Source organism: Bidens hawaiensis, unplaced genomic scaffold (assembly GCF_021521415.1).
Source record: "Bidens hawaiensis isolate Kalapana, Puna unplaced genomic scaffold, B.hawaiensis_p1.1 tig00008407_1, whole genome shotgun sequence".
Lineage (NCBI taxonomy): Eukaryota > Viridiplantae > Streptophyta > Magnoliopsida > Asterales > Asteraceae > Bidens > Bidens hawaiensis.
The window spans coordinates 99,565-120,223 of record NW_027491597.1 but is presented as its reverse complement, the minus strand read 5'-3'; the positions used below and the strand labels follow the sequence as shown (position 1 = coordinate 120,223).

Below are 20,659 nucleotides of genomic sequence, written 5' to 3'. Positions count from 1 at the left end.
TCTCAGACCCTACCATAGCTTTGCTATTGGTGGGATATACTGATGATGATGATGATGATGATGATGAATCAATATTCAATAACATGTTAATTTTCATTAAAGTGTGTTTGACATATAGTTGATTCCTAATATTTATCATTCAGGAATTAGCCAAAGGTTTGTCATCCATTTTTTATAATTCTTTTGTGGATAAATTATGTTAAATAATTATTGAATACATATAATAATAAATAACATATTCGAGAAAATAAATATTTAACATCAGGTTGGCCTAACCAAAATATTAAAGAATAAGATTGTCTAAACAAAAAGTTAATTGTTACGCAAAGTTGTCTATATTAGCAAAGTTATGAAAATGTTTAAATCGTATTATCCCAGCATGAACTTAAAAAATTTTCGTCCAAAAACAAAGCATTTTGCTTTAGAACCTGAAAAACAAAGCAAACCATGCAACCTGATTAAGTATGAAATGAAAATGTTAATGTATGTCATAATGAGTTTATGTTAACATTAATATCTAGAGGATTATGTAAAACTAAAAACAAAATGTGTGAATGTAACAATTACCATATAAATATAGACAATCATAAAATTTCATAAGAAAACATTTTAGAAAATCATAAAATTTAAAATAACTTTATAACCACAATTTTAAAAATTCATATGCTTTTAAAAAAAAATGCAACAAACTGATCATCAAAATCATAACATTTTTTCAATATCATATTAAACATAAGTTAAGGATAGTACCTGTGTTACACGCGGTGGAACATATTTAAAAACATAATATATATGGTAACATCATATAAATTTAATGAAGTGCAAATATTTTACTTATAAATAAATGATAATTTTACATTAATTATAAGATATCATAATTTTTCAATATTCATTCCTTAAATAAAAATTTTATATTATTAATAAGCATTACTAAATATTTAAAGTTATTATGATTTTGATGTCATCTTCAACCAAATCTATTAATATATTTATTTTAAATGTCAAATATATATATATATATATAACTGAATATCAAATTCCGATTCTCACAATTTATATGAAATTTACAAAAATATGTTATAGAGTTTGACTTTCAGCATTTGTTTAAAAACCGAATTTGAATAAATATAATAATTAATTCTACTAATATGTTAATTTAAAAAAATACAAAAATAAAAATCAAATCTGTTAATTTGAAAACTTCAAAAAATTATAGAATGATTTTGAAATTGGTTTAAACTTATGGAAAGTATTAAAACCTTTAAAACTTTGTTAAAATATTGGTCAAATTCTGAATTTAAAATGGGTTTAAATATGTTATATATATTAAGCATAAATTAAAGTTATTATTTAAAAACGGAAATATATAAATGTACATTTTCTCATTAATTTTTTTCTAATTAAACTTTGAAGTTACATATATTAGATTGAAGGTTATGGCTCAATTTTATGAATAATAAAAAAATATCAAAATAATATTGTAATACTCGGAAATTTTTTAAAGAATAAAATAATAATTGTTGAGTACATCATTAATTAAAAGTGTTAGTATCTCGTAAATGGGTAGAACGTTAATGAAATATAAGCTGAACTTTTTAACATAAATACTATTTTAACATATACATGAGTAATAATAACCATAAGTAAAAGGTTACTTAAAAATGTTTGCTAAGTAAATGTGGAAATAAATTAAGAAGCTAAGATGAAGGACCATAGTTGACATTTCCTTAAACTATATTTGAAACCATTACGTCTCCATCCCCAAGAAAACGGAAGTTCTATTTTTAAGTAAATCTATTCTAATCCTAGCGATTTGAAGCGAGATTCGGATAAATATATTAGTTTAAATACAACAACAACTGCTTCATCGAAACCTTCTCCCTGCTGACTTCACCGCCGCCTCAGTTGGAGTTATCGCCGCCCTCCATCACCTTTCGAACGCCACTTAAATCCATCGCCACCAGTCATAGACACCATGAACGCCGCGTACCGCCACCTCATACAGTCACGGTTGCTTACCATCTGACATCATGCTCCGCTTTTTAACGATTGTTACGCATCAGTGTTCGATTTAGATATGTTCGGTCTCACGGCTGTTGAGGTAATAGTCGGTTCTCTGTTAATCGTTCTTTTGCATGAGTAATCAGTTGAGTTAATTTCGATTCGTTTCCGGCGACTAATATGTTAAATCTGATTTGTTAAAAAACATAAAATACATCATGATTTTGTAACTAAGTGATTTCGTTGTTTGTTTTCTTCCTATAATGTAACATCACGTAAAATATGGGCTAAAAATGTCAAGTTTTCAAAGTCAAAGGATCATTTCTGCCAATTTCCAAACTCCAGGGAATAAAATGTAAAATCTGTTTTATCAACCCATCGCGCAACGCGACAGGGTCAAGAAAGACACCCATCGCGTCTGATACACACTGACACGTGTGCCACATGGCACACGGTGGCAACGCCTGCTGCCACGTGTCACCACGTGGCAACGCTTGCGCCTGCCACGTGTCGACACGTGGCAGGTCTACGCGCTGACTCGGCAACCCTATATCGCGATACGCGATAAGGAAGCCAGGGAGCCCATCGCGTATCGCGATGGGGTCCGATTTCAGCCTATAAATAGGCAGCTCCGGGTTTGATCCAGGCACACCAAATTTTCACGCACATACTCTCTCTCTAGACTCTCTCACTACCTCGTAAAGCGTGCCCACGACCCGTCTCGATAAACGTGCCCCGAAACCTCGTTTTCCGTGCCCGTTACCTCGATTTCCGTGCCACTCCCCGACATCCCGAACAAGAAGGAATTGCTGTCCGACGACCCGGCGATTTCCTCGAAGTGTGTGCCAAAGGTGTCTCGAGAAACGTGGCAAGTGTGGAAAGGAGTATTGATCAAGTAAACGATGAAAAGCGTGTAGCGTCGAAGTGCTGCCCGAGTGAGAAGGGTATTACTAAGCCAAGCAAGGTAGGCATAATGCCCAACCTAAATAATAATAAAATATTATAATGGCTTAATGCCCTAAGTCGGAATTATACTCGATGAATATAAAAAGAGAGAAAATGTATTACAAAGAAAATAAAGAAAAGAAAGCTGAAAATATATATATGTATATGATTATTCTTTGTTATAAATATATTATTTAAGTGTAATGAGTATACTTAAATAATAAATAAAATACGTTTCTTAAATAAGAAGAAACGTTGGGTTTTTAAATATAAACTAAAGTTTTATAAAGATTACTTTTTAACTAAAGGTTTTAAAGTAAAAGAAATAATGAACTAAAGGTTCATCGAGATGATAAGACTAAAGGTCTTAAGCTGGATCGTGTATCCGACTAATAAATGTTATACTCGTACTATAGGTGCGAGATAGCGAAGAAAGACTAACGGACGGTGTTGGAAGCCGATCCCATTGAAAAGGTGAATACGCCCCACTTTTACAAACTTGTTTTCAAACAAACAAAATGTGTTATGTGTAAAACTTTACATGAGACTACGTGTCTCTAAAAACATTATAAATAAGAGTATAAGCCAGCCCTCAGGCTATGGTATACGTTTGTACGGATCCTTACATATGTGGAATGTGGTGGGCGCATCGCACCACGCTTGGTCACGACCTCCAGCCACGATGGGCCGGACCTAAGTTACGTCCGAGTGGGGAATGTCCATGTGTATATTTATGGTACCTAAGTTATGTCATAAACGCTGCGGTGTTTTGCTGATGTGACCTAGTGTAGAGACTCGAGTTTATGATGATTGTTTTAACTTGATTATTCCTAAGCCAAGATGGGCCGAGACTTACGTGGTCTCGAGGGGTAATTAAGTAAAGAAAATATTTTAGCGTCAGCATATTCACCAGCATTCGTTGCTGACGTATTTTAATAACATTTTGCAGATAATCAAGATTAGAGCTTGAAGGACGAAAAAGCTCTAGAATTCGATGGCTTGGATAAGTTTGTGCAAATATTAAAACACGGTGGTTTTGTAAACTATAAACAAGTAAATACTAAACGATACTTTTGTTTCGTCTTTTGTAATGTAAAATTTTATATTATCGATCCTTATGTTTTTATAAAGACTTCCGCTATAACCCGTTACTCTGATTTATTTACAAATATGGTACTAACTATGGTTCACACTCCTAGGCCTAGAATGAAGGTGTGACATATAATATCACATTTAAAACCTCAAACAAAGTTGTGATATGGTACTATGTATGTATATAAGAACACATATATATGATTTTATAATGTCATCATCACATGTAAGCTTTATGTATTATAATTTAAGTTAAAAATTAGTAAATTAAATATGGGGAAAGTTTTATTCCAACTTGGGAATTCATCATAGTTCTTAAGAAGATGTGCAGAGGGTGGTAACAAAATATTTGAACTCTGTGAGTATAACTTAAACGTTTTCATTGATGCCAACTAAAATAACAATATTTTATAATTCTAACTAATTCTAATCAATTTAGAATGGTATTACATGTATTGTTATTGTAAGAAAAAGAAAAAAATTATATATATGTAGACGTCACGAACAATAAATTTCCTATAATGAATGTTTTCTGAACAAGAACTTCTGTTTATGTGGCCGGAAAATCACTCAACAAATAAGTAATCTAAACAGGTTGAACTCCGTGTATTTTAATTTATAGCATAATTAATTGTAGGATTTCTTTGTTGTTAACGACGAGTTGAGTTGTTTTGCTTTGCGTGCTAAATTAAGGTACGGTTTCTGGTTTCTTTTACTCATAGAATAAATTCTAATCCGTTACTTTGTAGTACGGATTTTCGTTACGTGTCGATTATATTTTGAGTTCAGTTTTATTATATTATATTTTTGTAACATGCAATGCATTATATATTTTGTACTCTTTATTGCATGTTCCCTTTTTAATATGTTTAGTTATATGAAATTAGTTTTTGTACTCTGTCACCCGAGCATGTCTGAAATGTCGTATAAAAAAATAATGAATAAGAATATACATGAATATTCAAAAAAGAAATATACATCAATATACAAAAAAATACATCAATATACAAAAAAATACATCTTAGAAAGTCATGCTTAGATTATATGAGTCGGATAATAACCTGAAATAATAAAGTCGAATGTTATTATAGTAATTATGGACTATTTTTATGATAAATAATAACCGGAAAATTTTTAAGGTGTTACCGGAAAAACGAAAGAGTGAGAATCACCATCGTATCTCGGATTTTTTTTAGAATTGAAAGTGAAATTAGCTTGTATCATTCAGGACATTAACCTGAAATTATAAAGTAGAATATTAATGTTGATATTATAGAACATTTGATATTTAATTTATAACCGGAAAATTTGAATGTCTTACCGGAAAAAACAAATAATGGCGATGAACCATGGTATCTCCGATGAATTTAGAAGGTAAAATGAAATATTCCGTAAATCAATCGAGTCAATAACCTGAAATAATAAAGTTTTGTTATAACGTTGATATTATGGAATATTATAATTATAATTTATAACCGGAAAATTTAAATTTGTCTTACCGGAAAAACGAAATAATCATATTGTCCATGGATGAAGCGGATTTTTATTTAGAGCCTAGAAGAACAACATGTAAAACAAAAACACAGGAAAATATAAAATTTCAAATAAATATAAAACAACCATAATTATAGATATAACACATAACCGAAAAACTTACCGGAAAAACATAATAACGTCCACATATCAACTTCATCGCCGTTTTTGATTTACAACCTAAAATGATTTTAATCAAATGAAATAAGAATGAAAATCAAGATCAAATGTTAGAGGAAACAATAACCGGAAAGAAATATAATGTTGCCGGAAAAACATATATTAACAATCGGAAATTATTATAAAATATAACCTTACCGGAAAAACATTAATAGAAATCTAGATCTAGGTGGAAGGAATATATGAGAGTTTATTGACATAATCCGGCTAGTAGAAAAAGAGAGAAAATATGTTTAGGGTAACAAATTGTTAATTGTTAAGGTTAAAATATAGGTTAGTGGAAGAATTGGCATGATTATGAAAGGAAATTGGTGAGTTGACATTAAGGTGGAGGGGCTAGAATATTGACAAGTGGAAACTGTTCCTTGCTTTAATAGTATGTATAGATATATTTGAATAACTTTAAAGTTTGTATGAAAAGAAAATGGAGGCAGGATAAAAAACGAAGCAGTCTCGTTGAGTTAAGCCACAAAAAACGGGGTTCTTTAGTACCCGAAAATAGGGTATTCAAATACTCGGAAAATGGGCCTTTCAATACTAGGATATAGGGTATTCAAATACCCCGAGTATAGAAGACTTGGTTCAATACCCGACCCGAACCCCGTACATAGAGTATAGTTTTTCAAGCCAATACCCGGACCCGAACCTTTCGCGGGTATTGCTAATACCCAATTTTCCAATACCAGAACCCGGTTCCATACTCGAACATGAGTTTTCTAGTACCCAATTTGTGCACCTCTAATGGGGTCTACAACTTGATTTGCAAATAGTGGAGAGATATTTGGTATTAACTGAAACCAGTTATTGGTCCAGCCAAAATCGATTATTGTCGGTAACCAGTTATGATATGTAATCGACTAACTGGTTTCTAAGCTTGAAATCTATGACTGTAAAGGCTCGTTTGATTATTAACTGAATCAGTTAACCTGTAACCGGGTTTTGAAAAGTTATAACAAATTTAACTAAATAATAAAAATGTTAAATATAATTGTGTTTTTTAAATTAAAAAACGTAATTTCCTTAGAATATAATTCTACTAAAATATATAAGAAACATAGCTGGGTTTTACCGGGAATGTCAAGCCAAACTTGGATGTTAGCATGGATCCCGATCATGTCAACATAGCTGGCTTGAGTGGGGTGGTGGGGCACGACTTGGTCGTGTAGTGCTAGATTATCTGTGAAAGTCACCGTTCGAAAAAAAATATATATAAGAAACATAATTTATTTGTTTGAATCTTCGTGAATAGTCTACTAGGTTTGGGTCGCACGTGTACTTCGATCGAAAGCGATTTCTTCATTGGATAATGGGGAAACATTTCCAATTTTCACTTATTGTCCATGCATATATTCTTCAACTTGGAGTTAGCCTTCGAGACTTCTAAGGCTATGTGTAGTAGAGAGGCTATAAAATGGGGCGTTTTGCGCCACATCCACCCCTTATCGACCCATTATCGCCCCGGGGGCGGTGTTCCCTCTAAAATTCGCCCAATTTCGCCCCTCAATTTCGCCAACTACACTTAGCCTAACATGTTATACACATTCCATTTGTCATAATGGCCTATTAAGCAAGCACACATTAAGTGTTTTTTAGAACCTTAGAAGTTGTGTAATCAAACGTTAATAACCAATAAACTTTTATACTAGCATAAGAGAGTTAAAAGAGTAAAAGCCGGTTTTAAATATTCATAAAGGGATGCATGGTGTTGAATAGGTTAACCTATTATTAACCAAAGTGGAAAAACCGATTACAAATCAATTCATGTCTTAAAAGTTCAAATTGGTTTCTATCTGGTTTCTATTGTACTAGTTAATAATCGGTTTAAGATACATGTGTCTCTACCAAGTAGACTAGCACGTATTGACTAAGACCTCACTACTGACTTAGATTTATATCCAATTAAAGTTCATTTCATCACATTTGAACTCGTAAAGTGGATAATGTATTTTGATATTTCAACATGTTTGGTATAGTTGATCTTTTAATTCAATAGTAGTCCCGCAGGTAAAAACACAACTTGACATTTTAGTCTAGATTAGCTTAAACTTAATTTTATTCAAAAGTCACATTTTTTAACACTTTAACCAATTCTACAATTCAAAGTCATTCCATTCTAATATTGGTATAAGTTGATTCTAATCAATCACGTAATGTAATAACTTATATCATACTATAATACATGTGCTCTCGACTTTTCGTCAAAGGTTTCATATCACTCACCTTTGTTCGAAGGGTTTAGTTGGATCTTGAATTTCATTACCGAAAGTTGACCTTTTGAAGCCATACCAATCATGTCAATATTATAAGCCAACCAATATATCACATAACTTCACCATATGTGGTTTCGTTTGGTTAACACAAAATTTACATGCTTCAATATAAAAACCATTAGTGGTGAGAACTTTCACATCAACGAAGTCATCATTATAAACAATTACATCCCCTTCACATCATAATGGATGTGTTATACTATAATTAAGGGATTGAGTTGGTAATTACTAACGCATAAAATATTTCATTAGTATGTTTATAAAAAAGCTAATACAATATAGAAAGTCGTCGTCAAAATCAAAATGTTATTAATTTATTATTAGCCAAGGGCTATTTGCATCATTATGTTGCGTTTGAAGTTGATAAAGTGATGAGTATTGGCTATAAAAAACATATATGTGTATCACGGGTGAGCAATTTAAACTTATAAGGTGCAAATAGTTAATAGCATGGGTGTTGAATTGTTTAGTTATAAGCATAGTTATAAAATGCTGTTAAATTTTATCAAGATTTTGGTGAAAGTTTCATGAACATAAGATTGATACTCAGTTTAAACAAATAGCCATAAATTGTGTGACTAGAGTAAATATTTGACATTCAAGAGTATATAATGTAATCAAGGAACCTTGTCTATGAACGCGAACTTGATTTGAACTTTATGACTTGAATCTTGTAGTGACAACAATAATACATTTGGATGATGTTTCGACCTTTTCACCTCATGAGGGAATCATTGAAATGATGAAACACGTAGTGCTAATATGATATTGTTGTTACAATGCTGCACTAGCCAAAGTTGTAGCACTTAAACATTGTGAATTTGTGATACCAACCATATAATGTAAATGCCAATTTGTCAAGTTAAACCCACTCATACTTGAAGTTCTAAAATATTTTGAACTTAATATCTAAAAGTAGTTTTCAAATTTGCGAGTGTCTGTGACGTGTGTTGTACAAAACATACCGCAAATAAACTTACTCTCAATTAAATGAAATGAAATCAATCATGTTAATATCTGTATATAATAAATAAGTAAATTAGAGCGTAATTTTTTACAATGATGTGAGCCCATATTTACTTTTCCCACTTATTTTGCCTCATGCAATAAATAAGTTTGTTTTCTATTTCATTTCCTAATTCTCAGATCACCACGATTATTAACATTTAGTTTAGCTTTCATTATTTCTCTTTTATAGTTTCTAAGTTATTATTTCCAACCATTTGACATTAAATTTAATAATTTGTTTATTTAACATGTGCAATACAAGAGTTTTTCAAATATAAAACCTTTTCTAATTTAGTTTTCAATAACAAAATAAAGAATCGTTTTATTCCACAAACTTAGAAACTCAAAATTTCATATGTTATAAATAGGGATGAGTTCTAGATGGTACCGATACCGGTTTTGAAAATTCGACATATTTGGTACAAGTATCGGTACGGTACCAATATTTCATGCAAAATTCGGGAAATGTCGGTGCCGGTATCGAAAATGCTCATATGTAGTTACAAATTTATAATCGATACCATTGAGTTTGAGGTACATTAACAAAGACACAACTTTTACACATAGGGTAATCGATTTCAAAAGGGATTTTAGCTACATTTTAATTTTTAGGAATTATAATATATTAAAAACTCAAAATAAAAAATAATAATCTAAAACCTTATATTTAGGGTTTTCCCCTTATGTTACAAAAAGAAAAAGTGATTGGGTTTGATTTCTGGAGTCGGAAAACACACCACATCCCGATCCATTTTTACTTCCCGCTTCCTTACGACTGTAAAACCCTAGCTCTCATTCCATTCCACCATGATTTGCTCAAGTAAGCTTCTATCTCTAACACTCTTATTATTCCACCTTCATTATCGTTCTACTTTCTATTTATCTTATCTGTTTCACTTATTATTGCAGTTTCTGGCGAGGTGCCGGAAGAGCCTGTTGTTTCTAAGTCATCCGGACTACTCTTTGAGAAGCGGTTGATTGAACGAAACATATTGGTGAGTTCTCGTTATCTGCTAGGGTTTATGTTATTAATTGTGCTGAATATCGTTTAAATTTGTGTCGGTGTGCCTTAGGGTTAAATCAGTCATTGAACTGATCGATTAAACCTAATAATGGATACGTATTGACTTCCTATGCTAGTGTTGCAACTGTTATGTACTATAGGGAGTGAGTTTATCAGTTTATGAGACAAGTAAATAGAATGTAACAAAGTTCATATTGAAGTTTAATTGTTGATAGTCATACTGCTGAGTTCTGGTTCTTTGCTCGGGTTTATATTATTAGTCACGCTGAACATCGTTTAATTTGTGTCGGTGTGCTCTAGAGTTAAAAGAAAAACGAATGACTTTGAGAATTATTGTTGCACAGGTTCAAAATTGCACCAATTAAAGTGAATAATGGATACAGATTGACTTCCTGTGCTAATTTTGGTTTAGGAAGAACTAGATTTGCAACTGTTATGGAATATAGGGAGTGAGTGTATCAGTTTATGAGACAAGTAAACAGAATGGTGTTGATATTCAGTTATTGCAACAAAGCTCATATTGAAGTTTAGTTGTTGATATTCATACCGGTGAGTGCTGGTTCTTTGCTCGAGTTTATATTATTAGTCACACTGAATATCGCTTAAGTTGTGTCGGTGTGCTTTAGAGTTAAACCAAAACGAATGAGTTTTACTGTTTTAGAATTATTGTTGCACATATTCAAAATTGCACTGATTGAAGCTAATAATGGATACAGATTGACTTTTTGTGCTAATTTTGGTTTAGGTAGAAGTAGAACTAATTTTGCAACTGTTGTTGAATATAGGGAGTGAGTTTATGAAAGAAATAACTACAATGGTGTTGATTGTAACAAAGTTCATGATAAGGGTTAATTGTTGTTTAATATTTTACTGGTTTCGATCTCTTTTGAAGCTTGTTATTTGGTTTTGCTAGGACTACGGAAAATGTCCGGTAACTGGGGAAGCTTTAACCATGGAGGATCTTGTTCCAATAAAAACTGGCAAGGTTTGTTTCTCATGGACTTTTATAGCCTAATTTTGTATTGTGAAATTTGTTTTTTTGATCATTATTAGCACGTGGAATCTTGTATGTGGTTTTAACCGATATGCATGCAGGTAGTGAAACCTAGACCGGTGCAGGCTGCAAGTATTCCTGGGATGCTTGGAATGTTCCAGAATGTAAGTGTTTGTTTTTTCTTGTTTTATTACTTGGTTTTGCAGTATTTGTTAGTTTTTTTATGAATTGGGCAGCATTTCTTAATTGGTTATAAACGTAGCTCCTTTGTGTTTTGTTGTTTGCTATTCATGACAGGAATGGGATGCCTTGGTGTTATCCGCTTTTGCATCAGAGCAACAACTACATACAACAAGGCAGGAACTTAGTCACTGTTTATACCAGGTACTGTTGATAACCAGTTGTTTACGCCTTGGATCTTATAATCTGTTCCAATGTTCATTTTTCTTGCACTTTGCAAGCTTTTCTTATATGTATTTCTGCGATTTTGAAACTTGGATGCATAAATATCTCTAGATAGTGCATATGTTTCGTAATGTAATTCCAGTCAATGATGGCAACATGATAATTGATATAACATTATAACATAGCATTCACGGCTTCACGCATCATGTTTCTCCCAGCATCAGATTCTATTGACTCGAAACATGTTTTTTGTTGTTAGTTACTTTGGTTCATCAATAATTATATAAATAATTTAAACCACATCAAGTTGTTAAAAGAAATCAGTCGAAGTCTTGCACTTTGCAAGAAAAGTCGACTTACGTGTAGAGATTGTATTCATAACACATAAATATTTGATGAGTTTATTTTGGTTATGATAGTTTATATTGGTTATGACTTATGATGTTGGACTGCTAAGCCCATAACTGGACTGTCTACTTTCTCTAAAACGTCTTGGAAAACAAACTGCTAAACTTAAATCAAAGCGTCTGATGCGGTTTGTGGCTTTGTGTTCTGTCAGTTTTTGGTCTTTGTTTCTCATGTTCACTCACAGTTTATATTTCTGTATGGCAGCATGATTCAGCTTGCCGTGTAATTGCAAGATTAAAAAAAGAACTTGATGAAGCCAAGACAATGCTTGGTCATCTAGAAAGGCAGGCACCGATGGCTGCATCAACTGCAGTTACAGCAAGTGCTTCTGCTTTGAGCAATGGGAAAAGAGGTTAATTGTTACTCTTCTTCTAAACTTTTCAATTTGCTTGTTTTTTTTTGTTTTTTGTTATGTTTTTACATGAATCATTTAATCAAATATTTGGTGGGATAGCTGCTGAGGATGATTTGGGTCCTGATGGTAAGAAGATCCGACCAGGAATATCGGCTAATATAATTACTGAATTAACGGATTGCAATGCTGCACTTTCACAGCAAAGAAAGAAAAGACAGGTATTATTTCTGTACTAGCATGAAGTTTTGAAGTTTTGAGTTATTTTTGACATTTTTGATTTTTTTTCTCAGATTCCTCCTACACTAGCTCCTGTGGATGCTGTTGAGAGATATACTCAGCTTAACAGTTATCCTCTTCACAAAACAAATAAAGCTGGCATTTTATCTATTGATATCCATCAGTCCAAGGTACACTTCAAATTGCAGTTATTGTATCTGTTCTTTATCTTCTTATTTGAAGTGCCTTCTTGGTTTTTGGGCATAACTTGATTTGCTTAAACTCATGCACTTACACACTATGTTGTTCTGTTTTGATTTGATTTGATTTGATGAATATTAAATAGTGTGTGAAGAGCTGACAAAGAAAAAAGTTTAAAATTAATGACACACTCACATGTCATCTTGTTCTGTTTTGATTTGATTTTGATGAATATTAGATACCTGATGCTTTACATTGATTTGCCGTTATAGTTCTGCGCTCATCTTAAACAATATTATAAGTAGTATTGTTATACTATAATTGGTAGCTTATCTACCCGTGTGTGAAGGGCAGACTACGAAAAAAGTTGAATCTAATAACGAGGCAACACTTGGCAGTTAATAAATGTAAAGTGAAAAAAAGCAGTTAAATCTAGTATATGAGAGTTTGATATGTATATATAAATTTGGATCTGTATACAGTTTCAGTTTATATATGTCAAGTCAACACACATAAAAAGTTATAAAATTGTAAGTGTAATAAATGTTAAATTCTCACAAAGTTAAAATTTAGTGTATATGTCTCGTAATTAGTTGATTACAAAAGAGGAAAAAATATAAACTTGGATTGTGAAATAGTTTATCATGTTTTGCTAATGTGCTTCATTGTACAAAACCAAGCCATAAGTTATTTGAGCAAATCATAGCCTCTTAGGTTTTTTTAGCACATTGAACAGATCCTTTTAGTGATGTAATTGTTTAAGAGAAGAGTATACTTATCTAATTAAATTTAGAAAACATAAAAACATAGGAAACAGTCAATATGAAAATGACATGTGTTTAGATTTGGGTGGTTTTTGATTTTCTTTTTTGTTATTTATACATACGTATCCAAGGGGGTGATTCTGAAAGTTACGAGGGGGAATTTGAACAACGTTTTTGAAATTAATAGAATCTCACATTGTTGACTTAAGTTGGAACTTGTTTAAAGTTTAAACCAATAAGAGTGTCTCATAGTTAATTTTAGAAATAGTTAATTGTTTTTTTAGTCACATGAAGATTCATTTGTTCTGCACTTCAGGATCTTATTGCTACTGGTGGGGTTGATACAAATGCTGTAGTTTTCAACCGATCGTCAGGGGAGATCTTATCTACACTCAGTGGTCACTCTAAGAAGGTGCTGTCACTATTTAATAATCAGTTTATTTTAATTTCTTGTTTTATTGTCAACTTAATTTTTAAACTTTCATTTCTTTTATTAGGTTTCCAGTGTCAAATTTGTAGCTGATGGAGAGTTGATTGTTACTGGCTCAGCTGATAAAGTAATCTTCTTCACCATTCTTTATATTTTTGAGTTGGATTACGAGTCTTTAGTTAGATTTTCAACCTAAACACAAAGGTTTTATTAAAGTTTGCATTAAAGTATTATTATTTTTTGTGCGTGTAGACAGTACGCGTGTGGCAAGGATCTGAAAATGGAAATTATGATTGTAAGCATGTTTTAAAGGATCACACAGCTGAGGTAATTATTTAATTATTGAAAAGATCTACTTACTTTTTAACTCATCTGGAAATTTAGTAATAAATATTGACGCGTTTATATTTTCGTAGGTGCAAGCGGTGACTATTCATGCTACAAACAACTACTTTGTAACAGCTTCTCTTGACAGTTCATGGTGCTTTTATGATCTATCATCCAGCTTATGCCTCACACAGGTTTCTTTTCTACATGGAAACATATATCAGTATTTGATAATTAATGGCTTCTTAGTTAATATTATTATTTTTTATTTGTACTAATTTGCAGGTAGAAGATTCATCTGCATCTGATGGTTATACATCTGCAGCATTTCATCCTGATGGTCTCATTCTTGGAACTGGTACATCCGGATCTGTAGTTAAAATTTGGGATGTCAAGAGTCAGGTACACGTTTCTCTTTAGGTCTGTAAACAAACCGACACGGATGTACCATGTTTGTGTTCGTTTGTTTTCTGAACAAACCATCGAACACAAACTATTTAACGGGCGGAGTTTTCTTGTTCATGTTCGTATGTTAACAATTTATATGATTGATTCACGATCGTAAACAAACGAATATAGCTGAACATAGTAACTTTCATAGATGAACAAACATGACCGAGCTTAAACCAAGTAAATATGAACAGGGATATGTTGGGTTAAAAAGACATTAAAACCACAGTAAATTGTAATGGGTCTTAAAAATTTAATGAGTCTAATAATGGACATAATTGAACGGGATTAAACATACGTATACTAAAGAACATAAATGAACGTTCACTAACATAAATGAACGAATGAGACGTGTTCATGTTTGTTCGTTTATTAAATAAACTTTTTGATACTAGTTGAACAGTTTGGTCGAGTTGACTGGAATCTTTTTTGTTCATAATATATTTTTTCACAAGTAGTTATATCAAACTTGATTACAGAACCTTTATTATATTTATAATAATGTAGTCAATTTCAACTGGTTTGACTAGTTAGAGATATTACCTATACAGTAGTCTACCCATGAGCCATTGTTTTCTTTTTTTTTTGCAGGCAAACGTTGCAAGGTTTGATGGGCATGTTGGGGCGGTAACTGCAATATCTTTTTCAGAGAACGGTTACTTTCTTGCTGTAAGTGTCTTTTTGCTAAAGCTACATTTAAACTGTAGCTAAGTTTTTTATGCAACAACGTTTGTATCTTTAATTTGTCAGACTGCTGCTCAAGACGGTGTTAAGCTGTGGGATCTTCGTAAACTGAGAAACTTCCGGACTTTTTCCCCATATGACGAGAATACCCCTACACAATCTGGTACTTTCTAGCCCCCATTATCTTTATGTTTAAAAGATATGCTTGAATCTGGGTCTCAGTGACAATACACTGTTTATTATATCTTTTGCTAAAAGGTTGTAATTTTTTTTTGTAGAATAATGTTATTAATCATATTCATAATATTAATGTATGGAGACATTTTAACGTATCTGATGTTCTTGTGTTGTCTACAGTGGACTTTGATCATAGTGGAAATTACCTAGCAATAGGAGGCTCAGACATAAGGTAATTCTAGGTTACAAATATAACTTCGTTTTTGTTACTTTCAAACGGGTTCTCTTTTATATCAAGCGGGTCATTGATTTTAGAGATATTGGTTTTAAATTCTCCTACCTTTGACCCATTGGTAGATAACACTCCTAACTTACGAAATGTTCCTCGACACTCCCAACTTGTAAGGCCCCGTTACCGGTAGCCCTACTTTCGTGTCGGATTTACTCATAAACGCAGTTCTAAATATCTATCAGAGTTAATTAAAACATTCGCGGAATATAAAAGCTTTCATAAAACATTTCATAACAAAACACGTCTTGTCTTAAAACATCATTTTGTCTTTCAAAATAAACGAAACATTAAACTTAAACGTCTTGAGTCTTCCGATGCCAGCCTCTTATTCAGTGCCACATGTCTCCTCAAGCGAGCTGCCTCATCCTACTCACCTGCATGCATACTAAAAGTCAGCTACGCTGAGTGAGTTCTAGTTAATCATACACTATACAATACACATAAACTTATATTCTTTCATTCATACTTTCATACTTTCATACTTTCTTTTGTATTAACTTACTTTCATATCTTACGTTATAAAGTGCATTACGCCCTACATTCCTCGAGTATTATTAGGGCTCGGTACCCTCCTTCCTCGAGTATTATTAGGGCTCGGTACCCTCCTTCCTCGAGTATTATTAGAGCTCGGTTCCCTTTTTCCTCGAATATTAGTAGGGTTCGGTTCCCTAGTTCTCGAATATTAGTCGGGTTCGATTCCCTCTTCGTTACCGTACATCCATCCTTTCCTGCTTTTATTAACTTTATCACATTCATACACATAAGCATACATATCATACTTACCTTATACTTAGCGTTACAACCTGACAGTACGTGCAATATCCGAAGATCGTTCACGTACCGTCAAGCCATCATTCATACATTTCACATTATTCACATAAGGCATACACTTATCTCTTAGGATAAGCGTATTAACAAACATATTGAGTATGCACACAGCCCCGAAAACATGACACATAATTGGGGCTAGAAACTCACCTGAACACGGTTACGTTCACCGTTAATCGTAATCCCTTTCTTCAGTTGTGCACGGCTGACTGTATAACAAGTATACGTATCAATTAACTATCACTACTCATATCATCTTTCTAGTCTTAACTACTACCCACAACGAATGGGGGTCCAGGGGCAGCGCTCCTGGCAGCGGGGTCTAGGGGCGGCAGCCCCTAGCAGGGTCCAAGGGGCAGAGCCCCTGGCTGGGGTCGAGCTGCCAGGTCAGCTTGGAAAAATTTTATTTCCATTAACTGTCTTAACACATTTTTCATTAGGTTTTTAATTTATTTTCTAATCGAACTTGACTTTAGGCGAAGTTAAACCTTAGGCGAACTTAGCTTTAGGCGAAGTTAAACCTTAAGCGAACATAGCTTTAGGCGAAGTTATCAGTTAGGCGAACTTGGCCTTAGGCGAAGTTATCAATTAGGCGAACTTGGCCGTAGGCGAAGTTACCAGTTAGGCGAACTTGGCCGTATGCGAAGTTATCAATTAGGCGAACTTGGCCTTAGGCGAAGTTACCAGTTAGGCGAACTTGGCCGTAGAAGAAGTTAAGCCTTGAAAGCGAAGTTAAGCTTTGAAGGCGAAGTTACCGTTTTGAAGGCGAAGTTGCCCAGTTCGCAGGCGAAGTTGCCCAGTTCGCTACGGGTTTGGTTTTTATCACGCATTTTGGCGATTTTAATACCCTTGTTATGGTTCGACATCACCCACTAACGTTCCCTAACCATTTCGTTCGTATATATATCCCGTATAAACTATAAAGCTTGGATCTTTAAGCTTAAGGACATTCAATAAAACATAAATTTTAAAGGTCAAGAACATACCTTTTGTGCTCGTTTGGATCTCGTTTAACTTGTTTAATCACAACTAATCGTTTACTCTCTCTCGGATCTTGCTCGTTTCTCTCCCTCGGCCGCCGGCCGTATATGGCGGTGTGTGGTGTGTGTGTGTTTTGGAGTGTGTTAGAGAATAAGATGGTTTAGGGTTTAAGGTTGGTTTAGGGGATATTTATATCCCTTAAAGCCCATGGACCTAAGGCCCATTCTCATTTAACCCATCTCAATTAGTCTAAGTCCATGATCCGTTATTTACTCGATGTTAATTAATTAATAACGCGAAATCACTAAACGTAACTTTTTTTATTCAACATTATAAATTTTAGGATGTTACACAACTTTTAACATATTTTCTTCTGGCACTCCCGGAGTAACGAGACAGTAACTTCATTAGTGTTTGGGGTAAAAAATATAAATTTTCAAAGTTCAAAGGATAAAACCAAAATTTTGTTTATTATATATTCCACCATCCTGTCCACCCAACATCCACCCATCTTCCCTACCAACAACCACCACAGCCACCAACCACCATCGCCACTGATAGCCATCAATAACCCCTCTTCTTTGGTGTTTGCAATTGAGTCGGTAAAAAACAATATAAGAAACACTTTGAATCGAACCCAACCCCATTGATCTTCTTCAACTTCGTCATTAATGTGAACTTTTTCCTCTTCTTCTACGTTCGTTTCAAGAATGATGCCGTTTCCGGCGAGAGTTTGTTGCGAATACGACTGTCTTGGCGGTTTATTCTCATTGTGAATGGAGAACAACGACAAGAGAGTGTTACGTCCTCTAACGTCACACGATTTCCGTTGCGGCTCGTAACCGCCGGCGGATGAAGCTAATATGCCTTCGGCTTTCGCGGCGGAGAACGACTTCGTACGACGGAGCTCCGGGAAGAATGAATTTGAAATTCTCGTTACTTGTTCTCGACTCTCCAGTGCTTTATTTTTGTTTGCTTCCAAACAGGATGATGCTGCTCAAAAAATCGAGTTAATTGCTGCAGCTGCGGCGGTGGGATTGGATCAATTCGGAGTGTTTCATTTATGGTTTTTTATCGAGTCGATTGCAAACACAAAAGATGAGGGCTGATTTATGGTTGTCAATGGCGGTGGTGATGGGTGGCTGACAGTGGCAGTGGTGGTTGGTGGTTGTCGGTACGGCTGTGCAACGGTTCAGAACCGCGAGAACCGAACCGGAACCGAAAATGAGTGAAAAATAGAACCGGAACCTATTATAGTAAACCGGTTCGGTTCCAGAACCGCTAAAGCCAGTTCTCGCTAAGCGGTTCTGGCTAGAACCGGTTCGATAATTTATTTATCAAATGAGTTATGCAAATTTTGCAAATTTCGAAACAAGTTTATACAATTGTATGTCTTCTTTCACGGTAAAACTAATTTAGATTACAACATGAACATCCGTTTTTAAAACCTAAGTGTTGATGTTAAATAAACCATTAGCAACGATAGATTAATGGAAGATCATATCATTTTATAATAAATTACCTTGATAGCTTAAATCAAAATTGATCATGGTTGCTAGTTCTTAAACGTAAAGAAAGAAGATTTGAATTAAAAAAATGATTGAATGGATGCCGGTTAATAATTTACTCTATAAAAATGGGGATTGGTAAATTTATTTAAAGCGTTTTGAATATTCCGGTTCTTCGGCTCCAAGTCTAGAACCGCCGGTTTTACCGGGAACCGTTTAATGCAAATTCTGAGAACCGAGAACCGAACCGGTACAAACATTAGCGGTTCTGAGGCAACGGTTCGGTTCCGGCTCCTCGGTTCTGACGGTTCCGAACCGTTTTTTGCTCACCCCTAGTTGTCGGCATGGAAGATGGGTAGTGGTTGGGTGGAGCGGATGGTGGAATATATAATAACCAAAATTTTGGTTTTATCCCTTGAACTTTGAAGAATGACACTTTTTACCCCAAACACTAACGAAGTTACTGTCTCGTTACTTCGGGAGTGCCAGAATAAAATATGTTAAAAGTTGGGAGTGTTGGGGAATATTTCGTAAGTTGAGAGTGCTATCTACCAATGGGTCAAAGTAGAGAGTATTTAAAACCAATATCTCTTGATTTTAATGCAGTTAATCTTCTAAACGGTTTTATTGAACGATCTTTATACATATCGTAGCAGTATTGTTTTAACAATCATATTTAACACACATTTAGTTATTTTGACTCATGTTAAAAATGACTTTTCTTAACTCGAACCAATTTTACCCAAATTTATGGTATATAATAATATAATTTATGCCATTATAATAATATACTTTCATTTTACGTCCATTACTGCAGAGTTTATCAGGTGGCGAGTGTGAAGTCCGAATGGAACTGTATTAAAACACTCCCTGATTTGTCTGGCACAGGTTTGATCCATTAAAACATTTCTTGAACTGTATTAAACTTCTGTTATTGATTGAAATATGTGTAATGCTTTTTTTTATGGTATGGGAATGCAGGGAAGATTAACTCTGTAAGATTTGGTCCCGATGCAAAATACCTAGCAGTTGGGTCAATGGATCGAAACCTTCGGTTGTTTGGTTTGCCTGAAGAGGATGGTGAGACGAAGTCGGAGTCTTGAAGACATCTTTTTCTCTTGTTGTTTTGGGTGTTGGATTATTTTTCGGAGTTAAAATAACATGTTTTGACAACTTATGTTAATGAGATTTTTTGTTGTTTTCATTATGTAAGAATCAAGTTTATAGATATACCCCTTTTGGGTTTTTTTAACTTTGTATTGTAGTTTGCAACATTTTCAAATGTACTCTCCGGTCTAAAGCGTGCAACTACATGAGACTAGACATGTTACTGGAATTAATCAAACCAAAACTACTTAAAAATAGCTGTAAGTATTAAAACAATTTAGAATTAGAAGTTATGATTCATAGTTTCATACACCATTTTTGGGAATCATACGCCGTGTTTTGACTGTAAACAGTCGTTTATGGGCAGTTTACATGTCTAGTAAGCTAACGTGAAAATCAAGAAACATGCCCCTCAATATAAAATAAAAGAGAACCCATACCTATTTAAGCCTAACGACATTATAACTAACAGGCGAACA

At 33.7% G+C, this 20,659-nt stretch overlaps 1 protein-coding gene across 1 annotated transcript; it reads left to right on the top strand.

Annotated features, from left to right (window-relative positions):
• The first annotated feature begins 9,725 nt into the window (after positions 1-9,725).
• On the top strand, positions 9,726-20,303 carry LOC143637747 (pre-mRNA-processing factor 19-like). The gene is made up of 18 exons (XM_077105062.1): positions 9,726-9,849; positions 9,939-10,024; positions 10,967-11,038; positions 11,149-11,211; positions 11,345-11,431; positions 12,065-12,212; positions 12,315-12,433; positions 12,506-12,622; positions 13,713-13,808; positions 13,894-13,953; positions 14,079-14,153; positions 14,243-14,347; positions 14,439-14,555; positions 15,195-15,272; positions 15,354-15,450; positions 15,645-15,696; positions 19,891-19,961; positions 20,055-20,303. Exons 1-18 carry the CDS (start codon positions 9,837-9,839, stop codon positions 20,174-20,176), a joined length of 1,578 nt encoding a protein of 525 aa, XP_076961177.1. The 5' UTR covers positions 9,726-9,836; the 3' UTR covers positions 20,177-20,303.
• Positions 20,304-20,659: the final 356 nt, after the last annotated feature.

Coding starts and splice junctions, on each gene's coding strand:
- LOC143637747 (XM_077105062.1), top strand. Junction 13,954..14,078: donor TTACTGGCTCAGCTGATAAA/GTAATCTTCTTC, acceptor TTGTGCGTGTAG/ACAGTACGCGTGTGGCAAGG. Junction 19,962..20,054: donor CCCTGATTTGTCTGGCACAG/GTTTGATCCATT, acceptor ATGGGAATGCAG/GGAAGATTAACTCTGTAAGA.